The 20,748-nt window shown below is 45.4% G+C and overlaps 1 protein-coding gene across 1 annotated transcript in view; it reads right to left on the bottom strand.

The window, feature by feature from the left end:
• LOC120946832 (nebulin related anchoring protein) overlaps window positions 1–20,748 on the bottom strand; it is a 170,777-nt gene that overhangs the window by 30,772 nt on the left and 119,257 nt on the right. The window contains exons 27-32 of the mRNA XM_040361581.1: window positions 15,135–15,239; window positions 11,130–11,237; window positions 9,211–9,324; window positions 6,307–6,504; window positions 3,698–3,802; window positions 1,623–1,721 (exon numbers count right to left, since the gene is read on the bottom strand). Of these exons, the coding sequence (XP_040217515.1) occupies window positions 1,623–1,721; window positions 3,698–3,802; window positions 6,307–6,504; window positions 9,211–9,324; window positions 11,130–11,237; window positions 15,135–15,239 (729 nt within the window). The remainder of the gene's footprint in view (window positions 1–1,622; window positions 1,722–3,697; window positions 3,803–6,306; window positions 6,505–9,210; window positions 9,325–11,129; window positions 11,238–15,134; window positions 15,240–20,748) is intronic.

Below are 20,748 nucleotides of genomic sequence, written 5' to 3'. Positions count from 1 at the left end.
TCGTGAATAGGCGTATCGCGCTGATTTACATTTCTAGGCGTAAATCAGCGTACACGCCCCTAGCGGCCAGTGTAAATAGACAGCTAAGATACGACAGCGTAGAAAGACTCTTAGCAACATAATCGTATCTTAGCAACATTTAAGCGTATCCCAATTTGAGAATACACTTAAATATATCTCTACCTGAATCTGGCTAATAGTCACTAAGTCACTGTGCAGGCAGATCATGGCGGCTGTGAGGGGTTGGCAAGGTGTTGTATATATCAGGTAAAGGGCCCCCTCTGGTTTGTTGTGCTATTTCTAGGTTGACACCATAGTTTTGGCCATACTTTGGGAAGAGTCAGGGAAAATAAAGAGGGATCTACAGTAGCTACGTTTTGGAGGTTGAGAGAAGTTAGAGAATTTGGTGGAGTGAAGTGAAGATGTTAGCTTGCCCTAGTGGGGGCTGCTTTGAAAACATGTAAAGGCCTACTGGGCAGTTTTCTCCTTTGGGACCATTTTCCAGAGTGGCTGAGCCAGGAGAGCTGGAAGCCTTATGCCGCGTACACACGATCAGTCCATCCGACGAGAACGGTCCGAAGGACCGTTTTCATCGGTTAACCGATGAAGCTGACTGATGGTCTGATGTGCCTACACACCATCAGTTTAAAAAACGATCATGTCAGAACGTGGACACGTAAACCACGTACGACGGCACTATAAAGGGGAAGTTCAAATCCAATGGCGCCACCCTTGGGGCTGCTTTAGCTGATTTTGTATTAGTAAAAGACGATTCGTGCTTTTCTGTCTGTTACAGCGTGATGAATGTGCTATTTCCAAAACGAACGCTAGTTTTACAAGAACGAGTGCTCTCGTCCCCTCATTTAGTCTGAGCATGCATGGATTTTGAACCGATGGTAGCGCGTACTAACGACCAGTTTTGACCTATCGGTTAGGCGTCCATCGGTTCAATTTTAAAGCAAGTACTCTTTTTTTGGACCGAAGGACAACTGACCGATGGGGCCCACACACGGTCGATTTGGACCGATGAAACTGAACTTCAGTCCGTTTTCATCGGTTTTGTCCCATCGTGTGTACAAGGCCTTAGCGGAACGGGACTTGGTTCCAGTCAAGATAATGGTGGTCTAGTTTGAGGACTGAAGGCCATGGAGTATGAACATGGAGTGGTGGTGACATTTAGGTATTGAACCCTCCATCACCTAAAATGTGCAGTAGGCCATGTGGCAGGAACTGGCTTAACAACCAACCCAAATGTAAATTGGGATGCCATTCAAAATGACTGGCACCCGAACACAGTGCAATTATCTGGGTGTAACAGGAGTGACTTTTGGGCACAGATTGAGCCAGGAAATAAAGAGACATATAATGGAATATCGTGAACGGATTTAACCCCTGTCCCATTTGGGGTTCCGTTACACTGGGCATTATAGAGCATGTGGTAAAATATACATCTTATCCAGCGTTATCGCAATACAAAATGTGCATCTGGCCATGCAACCTGACACAGAAGAATACTGTTTTGAAATATGCAATATACAGTATTACTAATTTTTGAAAACTAATATTAATAAAAATGTGCTCAGAGGCCGAATGATTGGTGGGAATCCGGTGGTACCTCTTACCTCATTGGTTATCTTGTTGCTGAACTTGGCATGCAGAAGGTCCACAGAGTCGGTGATTGTCGTGTATTTCAGCTGGCAGGGCTGTTGTCGGTATTTGGTCTGCAGTCCGAAAGATAAGAATTGGAGAGTGAAGCCTTCAGATATTAAAGCTGAAGTTTAATCAGTTTATAGTTTGACTTCCCTGGCTCGCCCCTCCTTCCTCATCAACACGCTAATGACATTTTTAAATAAAACTTTTAGATTTTCACTACATACTTTAAGCTAGATCCAGGGATGTAGGTAACTTGTTTTTATTTTATTTTTTGCTGTGTGTTTTTGCACGATTTTTTCTGCTATCCTGATACACAACAGGATTTGAAGATTTCCTCTTATGCCTCGTACACACGATCGGAATTTCCGATGGAAATAGTCCGACTGACTTTTTCCATTGGAAATTCCGACCGTGTGTATGTAATTCCATCGGAGTTTACATTGAGAACATGTTCTCTTTTCCTCCGATGGAATTCCGTCAGAATTCCGATGTGAATTTGGTCGGACAAAGGTCTGATCGTGTGTACGGGGCATTAGACAGTTGTCAGTGAAACAGTTCCGCTCTCAAACCTGTACAACCTCTATGGACCAGAGCGATTTTTATATTTTTGTTATGGGCCTTTTTGTCTGCAATACATTTTACATTATTTAAGATACGTTACCGTATATATATATATTTTTTAGGACAAAAAAAGGCTTTCTCTTGGCTATACTGTCTTCTAAAACATACACACTTTTTCTACTTTGGTCGGTGTCAGTTAAAAAAAAAAAAATTTTGCTATTGTAGATTACAAATATACATTTTACTCTATAGTTTGTCCTGTTTAAAATTTATGTAAAATTGTTATTTTGAGATGAAGCATTGCAAAGTAATTTACAAATTAAATAAAAAAAAAATTTCTTTAACCTTTTCAAATTTAATGACCATAAAAATAAAAATGCAAAAAAAAAGTAGAATATTTAAAGTTAGGGGGAAAAAAAGATAAAAAATCAGCATGAAAATAATAGTTAAGGGGAGGAAGGAAAGTAAGGCCCCGTACACACGACCAAACATGTATGCTGAAACTGGTCCGCGGGCCAGTTTCAGCATACATGTTCGGTCGTGTGTAGGCGCGAGCGGGCCGAATTCCAGCAAACATTTGCCCGCCAGGCCTTTTCCCAGCGGGCAAATATTCCTGGACGTGTTTTAAAACCGTCCGCTGGAATCCTGCCCGCTCGGACATGTACGTTCGTCAGTACAGACCTACCGTACATGTCCGAGCGCCCGCCGTCCCTCGCATGCGTCGAATGACTTCGACGCATGCGTGGAAGCCGCGTCATCGTCGCGGCGACGACGCGGACACGCCCCGCGTATTGTTTACGCGCGGACTTCTGTACGATGGTTAGTACAACCATCGTACAGAAGCCCTCTGGCAGGCATGTACGGTGAAAACGGTCCGACGGACCGGTTTTATCGTACATGTTTGCTCGTGTGTACCGGGCCTAAGAGTTAATAAGGTGTTAAAAAGGAAGATGTTTTAAGTATTTTTTTTTTTTTACTTGTTAGGTTACTTTTGCCCAGGGGTCTCAAACTGGCGGCCCTCCAGCTGTTGCAAAACTACAATTCCCATCATGCCTCTGCCTTGCGTGAACCAGGGCTTAACTGTCATCATATGCAGATTACAGCCTATCACTTTCATATGCAGATGAATGCAACAGATAGATAAAAAGATATCATCGTTACTTTGCATCTCTTTATCTCTGCCTAAACATTGTTTATAAACACTGTATCAGAAAGTCATTTATTTTTACAACTGCTGTATTTACACAGCAATTCTCAGCTGTCATTTTGACAGCTGGGTAGAGCAGCAGCATGGTGGAAGGACAGGGCATACTATAAATGCCCTTTGTACATTGTTGAAGTTTTTATGGACACGCAAACCCAGTGTCTAAAATTTTGGATGTTCTATTACTTTTTCATGACAGGGGTTCTGAGCCTTCACCACATCATAAAAAGTACCAAAAAAAGTTCACGCTTTAGATATAATCACAAGTAAAATCATTACCTCGCTGATCAGGCCAGATGCCCTCTTCTTTTCCTCAATGTCCATAGATCCTGGGATGATGCAGCCCACGCCTCTCATAAAATTCAGGTCAGACCTGTAACGGTTCTGCCAACCAGATGGAAAAATAAAATGTTACATTGTATGGTTAAAAAAGAACTTGCATTTGGAGCATTAAAAGAGAAGTATGGGTTCGGGTTTTTTTCCATATTCATACTTACCTAGGTGGATGCAGAATCAGTTTGATGCTGCATCTGTCCCTCTGCGCCTCTGCACTGAGAACCGAGCGATCGAACATCGCCGATCACTCGGTTCTAACAGCTCCCCGAGCAGAGAGCTGGTGACTGTCAATCAGCAGTTCTCCGCTCTGCACCCTTCTTGCTCACTGGAGTGCTGAGCTGTGGATGTGGTGGCCGGTTCAGGCTCTCAGTGATGACCTGAGCGGGGTGTCAGTCCAGGCACCTGGCGGCTCCTGACTTCCATTGTCGTGATGACGCGAAGCCTGGACTGACATTGGTGACGTCAGCAGAGAGTAGACTACAGCCTGTTCTCTGCGGTTGTTTGCGCCCCCCAAAAATTCTGAGCACCAGCCGCCACTGACCCTAACCCTTGTTTATAAACAAAGTCAAGTGACCCCTATAACAGCATGTTCTCGAAAATCACATTAGTTTGTTTACAGGGCCTCACAGGCAGGAGTGCTTCATGCTCTGAGGCCTCGTACACACAACCGTTTTCCTCGACAAAATCCATCAAGAAAAAAGCTGGCAGAGCTTTTTTGCCAAGGAAAACGGTCGTGTGTATGTTTTTCGTCGAGAAAACTGTTGTGGATCTCGACGAGAAAAAAAGAGAACATGTTCTCTTTTTTCTCGTCGGGAGTCTCAATTTCCTCGTCGTGTTTCTCGTCGGGCTGGTTTACGACGAGAAACACGTTCGTGTGTATGCTTAGAAACCTGCGCATGCTCAGAATAAAGTTTGAGACAGGTGGGCACCTTCGGTAAAAGTAGCGTTCGTAATGGAGATACATTAGTCACTCTGTAACAGACTGAAAAGTGCCTGGGCATGTGGAGGTGGAGTGTGATGACATTGCACAGTATTGCTGGGCATGTGGAGGTGGAGTGTGATGATATTGTACAGTATTGCTGGGCATGTGGAGGTGGAGTGTGATGATATTGTACAGTATTGCTGGGCATGTGGAGGTGGAGTGTGATGACATTGCACAGTATTGCTGGGCATGTGGAGGTGGAGTGTGATGATATTGTACAGTATTGCTGGGCATGTGGAGGTGGAGTGTGATGATATTGTACAGTATTGCTGCCGGGCATGTGGAGGTGGAGTGTGATGATATTGTACAGTATTGCTGGGCATGTGGAGGTGGAGTGTGATGATATTGTACAGTATTGCTGGGCTATTCTACAATGCAATTACGTTCTATAACTTATAGAACGTAATTGCATTGTAGACTATAAAAAAAAAGTCACAGTTACTTTGCTGAGTAACTAATTACTTTTTCAATGTAGTAACTGAGGGCCAGATTCACAAATGAGATACGACGGCGTTTCTCCTGATACGCCGTCGTATCTCTGTTTATATCTATGCGACTGATTCATACGCATAGATATCCCTAAGATCCGACAGGTGTAATTGTTTTACACTGTTGGATCTTAGGATGCAGTACCGCGGCCGCCGCTGGGGGGAGTTTGCGTCGTAAACCAGCGTCGGGTATGCAAATTAGGAGTTACGGCGGATCCACAACGGTTTTTCGCGTTCGCTACGTCGCCGCTAGTCTAGTTTCCCGTCGCAAAGTTAGTTAGTTTTTTTTGGTGCCCTAACTTTAGTCAGCAAGTGTATTGCTGTCTAAAGTATGGCCGTCGTTCCCGCGTCGAAATTCAAAATTTAACGTTGTTTGCGCAAGCCGTCCGGGTATACAAAAGTACGCTACGTGCGTCACCGTTCAAAAACATGACGTCACGGCGCGCAAAGCACGGCGGGAGTTAAGAAACGGAGCATGCGCACGCGTGAGCTCGCCTAATTTAAATGGCACACGCCCATTTGAATTGGCCCGCCTTGCGCCGGAGGCCGCCTGCGTAGTTTTCATCACAAGTGCTTGGTGAATCAGGCACTTGCGATGAAAAATTGCGGCGGTGTAACGTATCTAGGATACGTTACGCCGCCGCGATTCTACGTGAATCTGGCCCTTAGTCACTAACGCAATTACTTTTTCGGAGAAGTAATTTGTAACTGTAACTAATTACTTTTTTAAAGTAAGATGAGCAACACTGGTCGTACGTGTTGTACGTCTCCACGTTTGAGAACGACGAGATTTTGTCTTGACAGTGTGTATGCAAAGAAAGCTTGACAAAATTCTCGACAAGCCTGACAAGAAACTCGTCGCGGAAAACAACGTTTCATTTACGACGAGATTCTCGGTCGTGTGTACGAGGCCTTACACTTTTGTAATGGTAATTTGAAAGCCTAAAATTAGAGATCAAATTCTGACAAAATTTTGGCAAATAAATTTGCTTCAAAATCAAGTCATCTGATTTCTCTAGGCAGGAGGTAAAGACGTTTAATATTTTACTCAATTTGTTTAATCACAGTTGCTGTAAACATACCTCGCTCTGCAGCTCGTAGGCTCTCTTAGCAGTCAGCAGCCGCAGGTCGTCAGACATCGTCGTGTAATGGTGGAGCAGGTGCCTGTAATCCTGATCGCTGACCAAAGCTTGGGCCTTCTTAGCGTGCACCAGATTCACCATGTCCATTGGTAAGTGGAACTGAGAGCAGCTCTTCTCGAAGCCTTTCTTGTACTGAACCTGTGTGGAGATATGGCAGTGCAGAGTCACAATTCAGAGGTTTTTGGGAAGAAGCTTGACTGAGCTGAGGCACTCTTTAAGACATTGCCTAGACCAAACAGTCCTTGTGACTCTCTGTATCATACAGGAAGCATTCAGTTTACAGATTTCCCCCTAATGTTAGTATATTAGTGAAGTGTTCACATATATGGAGTTGGTACATGGTATCTGAAATCAGGTTTTCAGTGGGAGTGTTCTACAAGCTGATAGGTAGGAGGAGTGGAACCTTAGGCTGGCTTAGAAGAGGGAGAGAGCTCAGAGTGGGGGTCACTAGTGTGATGAAATTCACTAGTAGTCCAAAGAGCAGAAAAGAGTAGCTTTCAGAACCGACATGAAGCTGTGGCCCACTTGTTGACAATCACTGATCTGGTCCTACCACTGCACCCAGGGCTTCTCTCCCTCCTGCCCACCCCTTGTGACAGGTGTAACAATGTGTAAATAACTTCAGCTTCTAAATCAGTGGTTCTCAACCTGGGAGTCGGGACCCCATCGGGGGTCGAATAATGATTTGCCAGGGGTCACCGAATCCTGGGCTGTTCCTGAAGCCCACAGCACTCTCCCAGGACTATCCCTGGATCCTGTGGCCGCCCAGCTGGGCTGTCCCTGGAGCCCGCGGCCACCCACTCAGCCTCTTCACAGGTGCTCATTCAGTTCACGGCATGGCTGCGGGGCAAAGACTAGAGGTCAGCTAACTGGAGAGGAAAGTAAAGTGGGAGGCGCTGGAGGAGACCCTATCTCCTGATTTCGGCATAGGTGTCACTGCTACGACACTACAAAGTCAGAGACACAGTGAAGCCGGAGACACAGTGAGTAACACTACCCGTGATTATAGTTGCCATTAAAAAGGACTCAGTTAGCGATAAATGTCTGTGGGTTAGGGGCGCAAATTACTTGTCTTGCCTTGGGTGCTGACAAATCATGCTACAAAAATTATTTTACCGTTAGGGGTCCCCACAACTTGGGAAATGTTATCAAGGGGTCACAGTACTAGAAGGTTGAGAACCACTGTTCTAAATAGTGTTGTCCTTCCCCTAAAGTGAACCTGTGTCTGACCCATTACGAGAAAGAAATAGGTTCACCTAAATGCCAGCAAAAGGGTAATATGCAGTACTCCTCAGTATGGGGAACATGTGACTTACCCCCACAATGCATCAGTCAGTGACAGAGTGGCCAGTTGCCCATTGGGGGTGGGTAAAGAATTCTCAGCCCTGCATAAGCTCTCATCGAAGTGACTTAGAACTTATACCAATCTTCTAAACAGGGTAACAATAAGAGTAAAACCTGTTTTGCCTTGGATTTACTTTACGATGGAGAAACAGACACCTTGGCTTAGCTGAGGTATCTTTTGAGACTTGGTTTTTCCTGGGCATTCCCCAGGCCTTTGTTGATATCTGTTTCAGCCTTTCAATGCTGTTTACTGCTATGGCCAGCTATAGATGAGGGCGGTGGACATGTCTGTTTCACCTTTGGTGTTTGTATTGGTCCAGCAGTGCACCAGCACCTTTGCAGCCATTGTGCTACATGCATGGCGTCTGGTGTGCTCCTGTACCTTTAAGAAGGGATGGGCTGCCCTTCAGTCCACCTGTCCTCATCTATCCATCAGAATGCATGTGCCTCCATTGTAGGGACACTCAGGCCCAGATTCTCTTAGATTTGCGTAAAAATGGGCGGGCGTAACGTATCTGATTTACGTTACGCCCCGCAAGTTTTTCAGGCAAGTGCTTTATTCACAAAGCACTTACGTGTAAAGTTGCAGCGGCGTAACGTAAATCACCCGGCGGAATTCAAATTCGGCGGGTAGGTGGCGTGTAGCATTTAAATAAAGCGCGTTCCCGTGCCGAACGAACTGCGCATGCGCCGTCCGTAAAATATCCCAGGGTGCATTGCTCCAAATGACGTCGCAAGGACGTCATTGGTTTCGACGTGAACGTAAATGGCGTCCAGCCCCATTCACGGATGACTTACGCAAACGACGTAACTTTTCAAATTTCATAGCGGGAACGACAGCCATACTTAACATTGGTTGCGCCTCATAGAGCCAGGGGCAACTTTACCCTGGGAAAAGCCTAACGCAAACGTCGTAACTTTACTGCGTCGGCCGTGCGTACGTTCGGGAATTCGCGTATCTAGCTAATTTGCATACTCAACGGGGAAATCGACGGAAGCGCCACCTAGCGGGCCAAAAAAAAAATTGCAGTTAATATCCGACGGCGTAAGAGACTTACGCCTGTCGGATCTAATAGATATCTATGCGTAACTGATTCTAAGAATCAGTCGCATAGATACGACGGGCCAGATTAGGACTTACGACGGCGTACATGGCGCTGCGCTGTCGTAAGCCCTTTGAGAATCTGGGCCTCATAGTTTAGTGTTAGGACCACAGACTCCAGGGTGCCGTGACGTGGCTCTGTGGCTCACGCATGCGTTTGCAAATGTGTGCGGACAAAACCCCTGTTTTTAACGCATACTGTTAGACAGGTTAATTGGTTGTCTGCGAGCTGGTCGGTAAGTAGGCTTGGTTCTTTCCTGGGCATTCCCCAGGCCTTTGTTGATATCTTTTGAGACTTGGCCTTGACCATGTACCATCGACCCTCCCCATCCTATAGGACCCCCTTCTTGAATAGGCAGATGATGTTGGAAGGTGGCCAGAGAAGTGGGGTGACTTACCTCACTGAGCAGAGAAGAGGCATGGACAGAGTGTGAGAGGTTCAGGTCATCTTCCAGTCTCCGAAGATTGATCACCTTTCCTTTAGACTTTTCAAAATCCGCCTTATATTTATACTGAAAAAACAAATCAGAACACAGATCACTAAATACATTTCATAAAGCCCATGAAATGTAAAAATGACCATTCACCGGCACTGCAATGGTTATTTGCTTGTTTAGTCTAGGGGAGAGATTTTGCACTTTAATTTACCTGATCCCCAGTTCCCCCAGCAGATGACACTCCACTGGTAGGCTGTTCCTTGATGTAATGTCCAAGGCAGGGCTATGGACCCTTTGGAGCAAGGTTCATAAAGACATGGATGAGCGAGTTTGGGGTGGAGAAACTTGACTGTCCTGTACAGAGTCCTGACCTCCACCTGATAGATACCTCTTTGAGATGAATCAGAGTGGAGACTGCGAGTCAGGCCTTCTGGTCCAACATCAGTGCTGCCCTGACCTCACAAATGGGCTTATGGAAGAATGGTCAAACATCCCCATAGACACACTCCTAAACCTTGTGGGCAGCCTTCCCAGAAGAGCTGAAGCTGTTATAGCTGCACAGGGTGGGTCAACTCAATAATGAACCCTACAGACTAATGTCGCGTACACACGATCGTTTTTTTCCATCAGAAAAACCTTGGATGGTTTTTCCAATGGAATTCCACTCAAACTTGGCTTGCATACACACGGTAACACAAAAGTTCTCTGAACTCTCGACCTTCAGGAACGCGGTGACGTACAACACTACGACGAGTTAAGAAAATTAAGTTCAATGCTTCCGAGCATGTGTCAAATTGTTTCCGAGCATGCGTCGGAATTTTGCGCGTCTGAATTGCTACAGATGATCGGATTTTCCAACAGCAAAAGTCCGATGGAGCATTCACAGGGTCGGAATTTCCGTTCAAAAGCTCACATCAGACTTTTCTTGTCGGAATTTGCAGTGCCCCCCCCTTCAGGACTGATCATGTGATCAGCAGATACTCAGCATTTCAGCAGTAGAATAGTCTGGGCCAGATTCTCAGCAGAGTTACGATGGTGTAACTCAGGAAACACCGTTGTATCTCTGTTTTTTGGCCCCGGGTATCTATGCGAGTGATTCCTAGATGCATAGATACGGCCAAGATCCGACAGGTGTAAGTGACTTACACTGTCGGATCTTAAATTTAATTCGCCGCCGGCCGCTAGGTGGCGTTTAAGTTCAGGTCTCATTTGTTTATGCAAATGAGCCTGATACGCCGATTCCCGAACGAATTTGATTTGCGTAGCCGTCGCTTACGTCGTTTGTGTAAGCGTAAGGTTACCCCTGCTATATGAGGGGTAACCTTACGCCAGTCTGCCGTATGCCATGTTAAGTATGGCGTTGGGTCCGCGTCGTCTTTTCCCGTCGGGTACGTCGTTTTCCTAAGTCGTTCTTGAATACGACTTTACGTCAATGACGCACACGTCGGCGTCATTGACGTTTTCCGTCGAGAACTGGAGCATGCGCACTGGGCTATTTTAAGCCCGGCGCATGCGCAGTTCGATCAGCATAATTTAAATACAAGCCGCCCCCTTACGCGGGGATACGCCGGGCCTTTTACACTACGCCGCCGCAAACTACGGAGCAAGTGCTTGAGGAATACGGCACTTGCTCCAGTAAGTTGCGGCGGCGTAGTGTAAATGGCTTACGCTACGCCCGCCGCAAAAGTATGAGAATCTGGCCCTCTGTCTCTGTATCTACAGAACAGAAGCAGGTGAGTATTTTGCAGTAAGTTCTTTCACAGCAGAGAGCAGACCTAGAGGGATTTTTGTTCACTTGTTTAACTTTAATGCTATACAGGGAGTCTAGAGATTGCTGATTTATCTCACCCTGGGATGCATAATGTATAAGGAAAACTCACTTCACTAATTATTTCCCCAGATGCCTTTGCAGCCTGGAAGGGGAGGGCGTCCAGCTTCAGCTTGTATCCTCCGTCCCTCTGACGGATCCATGACTCCTTGTAGCGTGTCTGATGGAGAAATAAACAATTTGATGTAATTAAATGTGAATTCACTCTGCAGTCCTTCTCCCGCTAAGAAAAAAATGGCTGTGATTAAAGGGGACCTGTCAACATAGGAACAAGGGGCCAGATTCACGTACAATTGCGCCTTTGGAAACTTAAGCCATTTAAGTTACACCGCCGTAAGTTTTCAGGTTTAGTGCTCGATCCACAAAGCACTTACCTGGAAACTTGCGGCGGTGTATCATAAATGCGTCCGGCGCAAGGCGGGCCAAATCGAATGGGCGGCTAACATTTAAATTAGGCGCGCGCCCGCGCCGGACCTACTGCGCATGCTCCGTTTCCTAACTCCCGCCGTGCTTTGCGCGAAGTGACGTAATTTTTTTTAGAACGGCGACGCGCGTAGCGTACTTCCGTATTCCCGGACGGCTTACGCAAACGACGTTAAATTTTAAATTTCGACGCGGAACGACGCCCATACTTTAGACAGCAATACACTTGCTGACTAAAGTTAGGGCACCAAAAAAAACGACTAACTTTGCGACGGGAAACTAGACTAGCAGCGACGTAGTGAACGCGAAAATCCGTTGTGGATCCGCCGTAACTCCTAATTTGCATACCCGACGCTGGTTTACGACGCGAACTCCCCCCAGCGGCGGCCGCAGTACTGCATCCTAAGATCCGACAGTGTAAAACAATTACACCTGTCGGATCTTAGGGATATCTATGCGTAACTGATTCTATGAATCAGTCGCATAGATAGAAACAGAGATACGACAGCGTATCAGGAGAAACGCCGTCGTATCTCTTTTGTGAATCTGGCCCAAGGAAGCTGCCATTGGCAACTTGTTTTGTGGTTCTGTTAACCTGATCCTTGGTTCAGAGACATGTGCAGTTTGTTTCGTTCCGAATTGAAATTTTACAAAAGTACCAAATTTAAACAAATGTGAAAAAACTGAAAAAAAAATAAAAATCAGACAAAAAAATCGTATTAGAATCGATTAGAATATTTTTCAAATTCAAAAACATTTTGTTTTCAAATTCGAATAGTTTTCCAATTTCCAAAGAGAATAAAATTTAATAGAAATTAAAGGAATAGAAAAGAATATAAAAGAAAATAAAAGAATAGAATATAATAGAGTAAAACAGAACAAAATAGAAAATAAAAGAACATGACATCACTTCCAGTTTACTCGGCTGCCAATGGCGCCGATTTAAAAAAAATCCCTAGTACTCCAAAATGCTGATTTTGGCGTTTTGAATACTTTTAAGTGCAAAGCAGGGATTTGGGTTCTTATAGACCCCAGATTCCTCCATAAAGAATACCTGTCACTGACTATTACTGTCACAAGGGATGTTTACATTCCTTGCAACAGCAATAAAAATGATCCGATTTAAAAAAAAAATTGCCAACCGCCCGCCGCAGTTTTACTCAAGTAATATAACGTGACGTCGCTCTGTGGCCACTAGGGGCACGCGCATGCCGCAGGAGGCGGTCGCCCCCCTTGCCAATGCGAGTGTCGGCGGGAGCGATCACCGCCGGGCACCCGCGATCGCTCGTGACAGGGGGAGAAATGATTGGTCGTATGTTCATACAAACTATGAACAGCGATCTGTCATTTCCTGTAGTCAGTCCCACCCCCCCTTCAGTTAGAACACACTTTAGGGAACATAATTAACCCCTTGATTGCCCCCAAATGTTAACCCATTCCCTGCCAGTGACATTTTCACAGTAATCAGTGCATTTTTATAGCACTGTTCGCTGTAAAAATGACAATGGTCCCAAAATTTTGTCAAAAGTGTCCGATGTGTCCACCATAATGTCGCAGTACCGATAAAAATCGCAGATCGCCGCCACTACTAGTAAAACAAAATATTAATAAAAATGCCATAAAACTATGCCCTATTTTGTAGACGCCCGTAGTTTTTCCCGTAGGAACAAAACATCAACATTTTGGGTCCATGGCCAGGAAACTCCCCAGACCTTAATCCCATTGAGAACTTGTGGTCAATCAAGAGGCAGGTGAACAAAAAAAACAACAAATTCTGACAAACTCCAAACATTGATTATGGAAGAATGGGCTTCCATCAGTCAGGATGTGGCCCAGAAGTTGACTGACAGCATGCCCGGGAGAATTGCAGAGGTCTGTCCAGTGACCTGCATGCACTTTTATATTATAAATACATATTTTTTACTGCCTGGAAACTGGAGATTGTCCATAGCAACCAAAAAGTGTCCCTTTATGTCAAAAGTTTAGAGCAGCTAGAAAACAGCGATAATAAATTAGAATCACTTGCAGAATTGAGTGATAGCGATTTGTGGGGAAATTCATCATCAAACACTGAAAGTAATGGCAGCGACAATTCTGCAACTGAGCACATTTCAGTGTTTTTGATTTAATTACATTGAATAATTATTATTATTATATTATTTGTTATTATTTATAGTTATTTATTATATTATAATTTATGATTTTGTGTTTTAAACTTTCATACCCAGGATGTCTACTAGACTCTTGTTTGGACAGATTTAAGTGAGTTATTCCTAAGAATTACAGGCCTACAATATAAAACGCCAAATTTCCATGGAAAACAATTGTACCGCTTTCAGCACCAAAGATCTGAAAGAATCATACCGCCAGGGAGGTTAAGAAGGGGTGGGCTCCCCTTCCATCCACCTGCCTTCACCTATTCATCACAATGCATGTGCCTCCACTGTTGGACACTCATTAGTTAGCGTTTGGTACCACAGATACCAGGGTGCTGTGGCGAGGCTCTGTGGCTTACGCATGCATTTGCAAATGAGTGCGGACTAAACCCCTGTTTTTAACGCATACTGTTAGACAGGTTTAATTGGTTGTCTGCAAGCTGGTCGGTAAGTAAGCTTGTTTTTTTTTCACTGATTCAGCCATGGCCCTGCTAATATCCCTGGCAGTAGTATGGGAGGTTGCAATATAAACACTTGAACCTCCTAGTTGTTGGCCAGGAAAATAAATTGCCAAAGTAGCAGGCAGGGAGAAGGTATTGACATTCAGGAGTGGCCTTGGGGAGTCAGTAAGGCCTCCTGCCTAGGGGAGGGATGCAGTTGTTTGCCTGATCTTCTTAGGCTTGCTGCCCGTAGAGGGTGACCATGTGACAGGACAGCGGGCTGGATTTGAGGCCTATAATGTTAAGCAAGGGGGCTCGTAGAGCCATGGAAGAACTTCAACCTAAGTGGGATCCAGGGAAGATGTTTAGTCCTCAACTAAAGCGTGGTGACCTCTTCCAGATGGGCCGGTAGCAAAACCATCCACTTAAAGGGTTTTCTATCTGGGAACTGGAAGGCTGTAAGTACTCTTTGTCCACCTTCTGGAGTCTGCCACAGTATTAGGTGTCCTGCGCCCTAACCTTCTCTCCCAGGAGTTTGTTCTGTGCCCTAACCTTCTCTTCTTGTTTTCTCTGAAAAGTGCCTGACATTGATTCACTATGCCAAGGGCTACACTTTGAGGTGAAGTTCTAACCAAGCCTGCCTCTGAAGTTTCCCATATGCCTTTGGGGGTCAGGGTGGGCTACAAAGGTAAAAGGGCCAATCTGCCACCCCTGCCATAAAATATTGCTACCATGGCCTATGTGCTCACCAATTAGAGTGAGGTACTTCGTTTACTTATGTAAATAGGCTGCGGTAGTGAATGGGCTGGGTCCTCCCACCAGGGGCCTTGGTTGTTTCAGTTACTCTGTGACCTAGTGTATTCCATTGTTGCTGAATCTTATGCGGATGTAATATGATTATGTGCCGATGGTGCTGTATACCAAATGCAAGGTGCATCAGCATAATATGTATCGATATGGAATTCTGTACTGTTTCTCTATTATTGATTTCTCAATAAAGTTCCTTTTGATAAAAAAAAAAAATATTGAGGTACTTGCCTCGCTAATGTTCAGCGCATTGAGTTTTGCTTGCAGGAGTTCAGGCAGCTCAGCAGTGGAGGTATATCTGTGCTTGATGTTCTCCCCCTGCTCTTTGTATTTGCTCTGTGGAAATAGATACCAGATATGAAAACACAAATATATCAGATTACTGGAGGAGAGGAGCTGCTGGGAGTGACATTAGAGGTTTCCCTCAAATTTCCAAAAAAACTGAGACATTTTGGGGAAATGCCGTGGAATCAACAGAGGAGTGTAAATAAAAGTGTTTTGGTATGGGTTCTATGGGCTTTAAATAGAAATACACTTACTTACACATTTTGAATGGTATGCCAACGCACCTCCAACCAGGGCCGCCATCAGGGGGGTACAGGCACTACACCTGAAAGGGGCCCGATGGTCCCCAGGGGCCCGGCTGGCCCCCTCCCTTTTTTTTTTTTATTGTTTTATTTATTTTTTGCATTACGCCTGTAAAGGGCCCAATGGTCCCCAGGGCCCCTTACAGGCCCGGCCGGCCCCCCTCCCGTTTTTTTTTTTTTTGTTGCATTACACCTGTAAGGGGCCCGATAGTAACAAGCTTAACCCATACCCAGCTCAGTCACAGTCAGTCAGTCAGTCAGTCAGTGTCAGTGGTGGAGTAGGGCGCTCCGGACCTTCCGCACGAGCCTGCTCTCACCCGGACCTGGCAGTCAGAAGCTAGGCAGGCTCTGCATACCTTGTGCTGCACGAGGTAAACCGCAGCTCCCAGGAACCAGGAACCAGCTCCTCTCTCCCCGTGGACTCCCTCTTCTCCGCAGGTAAGACCCTGTCTCTCAGGGCCTGCCATCCTGGGGAACCATTGACGGCCGTCCTTCTCAGGACAGCCGTCACACAGGCCCCTCACTGCGGCTCTCTGCCCCGCTTTCTCTCGGCATCGCCGCCCGTACGGCCACCCACGATTGTGGTGGCCCCCAGCCACCCCCCCTGGGTGAATTTTCGGCGTATTTTGGCGTTTTTTACACGCCCGCGCCAGCCTAGTCCTTTTCGCGGCCGCCGCGCCTTAGGAAAGTCCGCGGCTTCAGCCGCGGCCTACCGGCGCGCCGACCATACACCCTGCACACGCCACCAAACAGTGCAGATTTCTCAGGACTATTCCCCAGCATCCCTGAAGGACCCCACCATCCCCCGATCAGCAACCAGATCGGCACAATCAGCTTTTTACCCAGCTGACAGCCCCCCCAAGCCTGGGTCCTGTGTTTTGTCTGGCGGCCATCTTGGTACACCCCAGCAACAGTGACACCCCGCATCCCCCCTTTTTCCCCTCCACAATCTAACAGTGTTTGATCCAGGGATTGATCCGATCGCCTTTCAGGGGTCAGGAAGGAATTTTTTTCCCTGCCGCAGCACATTGGCCAGCACGGCCAGGGTTTTTTTTGCCTTCCTCTGGACCAAAAGCCAAGAGTGAGGATTCAGCGAATCTTCTCTCAATTATCACGCAAACACCTGCACCCCCCTCCCCGGTGACTGGCAACAATGGTTAAAATGCGATACTCTGCAGAAACTATTTGGGGTCTGAGACAATTCGCAACAGTATTACCAGCCGTCACCAAAAAGGCCTTAAAAATAGATCAACTTTTGAGATTCGATCGACGATCGACCATCAAAAATTTCAACCATTCAACACAGCTCAAGCACATATCATGTGCTTTGATTAACACAAGATCGGCAGTAAAACACCGATCAGAAATCCACGATTTCTTACTACAAAACGATCTAGACTGCCTCTTTATTACAGAAAGCTGGCTTTCAGACGACTGCAACACCATTCTCGGAGAATTGGTGCCAGAAAATTATCGCATCTTAACGGAAAACAGAATAGGGCAAAGAGGAGGAGGCCTTGCGGTGATTCATAAGTTTCATATTGCAATCACTAAGCCGGTCCTTCAAAATCCTCTTCCATTTATGGAAACCCTTACTCTTCAACTTCAAACTAACTCCCAGGAGACTGTTCACATTCTCCTCTGCTATAGGCCACCTGGGCCAAAATCGCAGCTCCTACCATCATTAACGGAGTTCATATCCACTTATACCCTTAACAGCAAACATCTTTTGCTGCTCGGGGACTTCAATCTGTGGGCCAACTCCTCACAGGATCCCATTGCGGATGCCTGCATCGATCACCTGGAAGGGTTAGGACTACAGCAACTTATATGCGGACCCACGCATGCTTCAGGTCACACACTCGACCTAATTTTCAGACAAAATCTGAAAATAAACATTTTGGGAAATGAACCTTTGCCATGGACAGACCACCATGCAATTAGTTTCACAATTTCCAAAATTCCACCAGTTATAAAAGCACCCAAGCCGGTGACAATACACTGGGCTAGATCTCAGAAGAAGCTCCACTCGGAACTCTTCAAATCTACCCTGGGAAACCGAATTGTGGCTATTCATCCTCAGTTAGCAGCCTCAGATACACTGGATGCCATAAATGCAGCTCTGCTACAGTCAGCCGACTTAGTAGCACCAAAACGCAAAGTCCGCATCCGGGAAAAAAAGTCCGGCTGGTTCAACAACCAGCTGTCGCTACTGAAGCAAGAGCGCAGAAGGGCGGAAGCCGCCTGGAAAAGAAGCCCTTCAGAAGATCGCCTCACCATCTACAAGGCAATAAAAACACGATATCACAAAGAAATCTTCAAAGCCAAAAAACATCATTTTTCCATGGTGATTAACAGCGCCATGAACCGCCCCCGAGAACTCTTCAGGATGGTCACCCAGACCATGAATCCGGGATGTCTTGAAGTCCCCACTTCAGACACCCAAGAGTTCTGTAATGAACTATCGGATTTCTTCATCAACAAAATTGAAAGAATCCGGGTAAGTATTCTGCAAAACAATACTCCCCTCAGCCCCCCCTTCCATCAACTACAAAACACCAACAGAAACCTTCTACAATCAACAAAGTTCATTCTGGAACCAATCTCCGTCGATACCACCAAAAATATCATTGGTGCGTTGCGGAACAGCACAGCACCCAATGACCTCATTCCCACCAAGCTACTGAAGGAATGTGCCGACATCCTGGCGCCTCCCATCACACAGCTTATAAATCAGTCATTTAAGGAAGGCATAGTCCCATCCTTGCTGAAAGAGGGCACAATCCAGCCCATCTTGAAAAAACCTAAATTGGATCCCAAGGACCCAACTCACCGCCGCCCCATAACAGGCCTAAATGTTCTCTCCAAGATAATGGAGAAAGTAGTGGTACAACAGCTGCAACAGCATCTGGATACCCACAACCTACTTGATCCATTTCAAAAACAAAAGAAAGAAGCGCCTCTGAGTATACTGCTTTTAATTTAAAACATAAAAATATATCCAGCACTTACATCAAAGTAGTATGGTGCAGTCGTGGAAGCTGGCGTGCATCTATGTCAGACAGTCCGCAAAGCGTGAGATGTGGGCAGCCGGAGAGAGCCGGGGGGAGAAACGGCTAAGTCCTAGTTGTTATGCCGCTGCTGGGCAATGGAATCATCAGCTGTTGCGTGACGTCAGGTCGGACGGAGGCTGAGGGGGACCACAACGCGTTTCAGAGCCTGCGCACGGAGAAGACCAGCGCGCTCCTTTTTCAAGTGTAATGAATGGAAGACAGAGCTCATATTTTAAACAGTCATGTGGTTCGTGCCGACCAATGGGCATACAAGGATAACGAGCAAATAGAAATAAATGGAATTGCTTGGTTGAAACTGACAGCGGGACAAAGATTATATATATATATACTTAAACTGGAAAAGTATAATCTAAATAAGGTGAAGATTAAATGATTATCTATATGTGCATAGTGAAAGCAGCTATATAGTGCGGGAAGCATGATTAAACAGGTTAAAAGATAAAAGCCACGTATTAAAAACATTGGACACTAGAGGGCCGCCAGAGTAAAAATATATATAGAGCTAGTGCCTCAGTTTAAAGTTATATTATAATAGGAATGCTTATAAGGGGCGTTGCTTCGGGTAGTGGCAATAAGACCCGCAAAGCTGTGATGAGACAAATATAAATATAAAAATGACATGAGATTAAATGTAAATATAAATAAGAATTAATCATATCAAAAAATAATAAGTAATAAAATACAATATAAAGACAAGTAGGAACAATCATTGAGCATATCAGGCTTAAGTGTAAATGGAAGCTGATACGTGATAAAGTATAAGGGGATATGGGGGGTGGGAGGGGGGGGGGGGAAAGAGAAAAGAAAAATAGGCATGTAGGTGGGGCTGCATACATAAACACACATATGCATGCATCCACATATACATGTTGAGATGTAATAACACAGTGAAGTTTAAAATGTAAAGAATATATATATTTGGATATTTAAAGAATGGCGTTAACATCTAGTTCTTCGTTGAGGCCGAGAGGAGAGAGACAATCAAGAGTAAATATCCAGAAAGTCTCGCGTTCGCACAGTCTGGAAAAACGCTCAGCCTCAGAGAGGCCCCTAGGTATGGATTCAATGACCCATACCCGTAGGCCCTCCGTAGACCGGTCGTGATGCTCCAGGAAATGGCGAGGCACACTATGTTCGTCACATCCAGCCTCAACGAAGCGTCGGTGTGCACCAAACCGCTGTCTCAAAGGGTTGATGGTGCGACCAACATAAAGTAGTTTACAGGGGCATGTAATACAGTACACCACATAGTCGCTGGAACAATTGTGAAAATTGTCCAGCGAGTATGATTTACCTCTATGGAAGAAATCTTTTTGGCCATGAGTGACAAATGGACAGGTTTTGCACCTGGGTTTGTTGCACCTGTACATCCCTTTAAGTGGGATCAGACAGGTGGAATCTAACGGTTTAAGACTTTTTAACCTACTGGGTGCTATCTTATTTTTGAGTGTAGGAGCTCTTCTGTAAGTTACTTTAGGTTTATCACACAAGGTAGTAGCTAAGTGGGGGTCCTGTTTAAGTATGTTCCAATGTTTTGAAAGGATTTGTTCCATTTTTTTGTATTGTCCATGGAAACCGGTGATAAAACGCACAGCAGGTTTTTCTGGTGATTTAACAGTTTTGGGTTTTTTTCCGGGGAGAAAGATGTTGTAAGCGTGATCTATTAATGATTCGGGATATCCTTTTTCAAGGAATTTTTGTTTTAAATGAGCACTTTGGAGGATATAGTCGCTATCTTTGGTACAGTTTTGGCGTAATCGGCAGAATTGGCCTTTGGGTATGTTTTTAACCCATAATGGATGATGACAACTATCATAATGCAGGTAAGAATTTCCTGCAGTAGGTTTAGTGTAGTTGCGGACGAATATATTGTTGTGTTCGTGACATAATTCTAGGTCGAGAAAGGCCAGAGATTCCTGATTCCACACGAAAGAGAAAGAGAGTCCTAACTGATTGACATTACAGTGATCGACAAAACTATTCACCAAATTGGGGGGACCGTCCCAGATGATCACAATGTCGTCGATGTATCGGCCGTAAAAAATGATGTGTCTTGAAAAAGGGTTGTCTTTCCATATGGCTAGGTTCTCCCAAAGACCCATGGTCAGGTTGGCATAGGAAGGGGCAAAATTTGCCCCCATAGCTGTCCCATGGGTCTGTAGGTAGAAGTCGCCTTCAAAATGG

The sequence above is a fragment of the Rana temporaria genome, chromosome 8 (assembly GCF_905171775.1).
Source record: "Rana temporaria chromosome 8, aRanTem1.1, whole genome shotgun sequence".
Lineage (NCBI taxonomy): Eukaryota > Metazoa > Chordata > Amphibia > Anura > Ranidae > Rana > Rana temporaria.
This window is presented reverse-complemented; position numbering and strand designations above follow the sequence as displayed.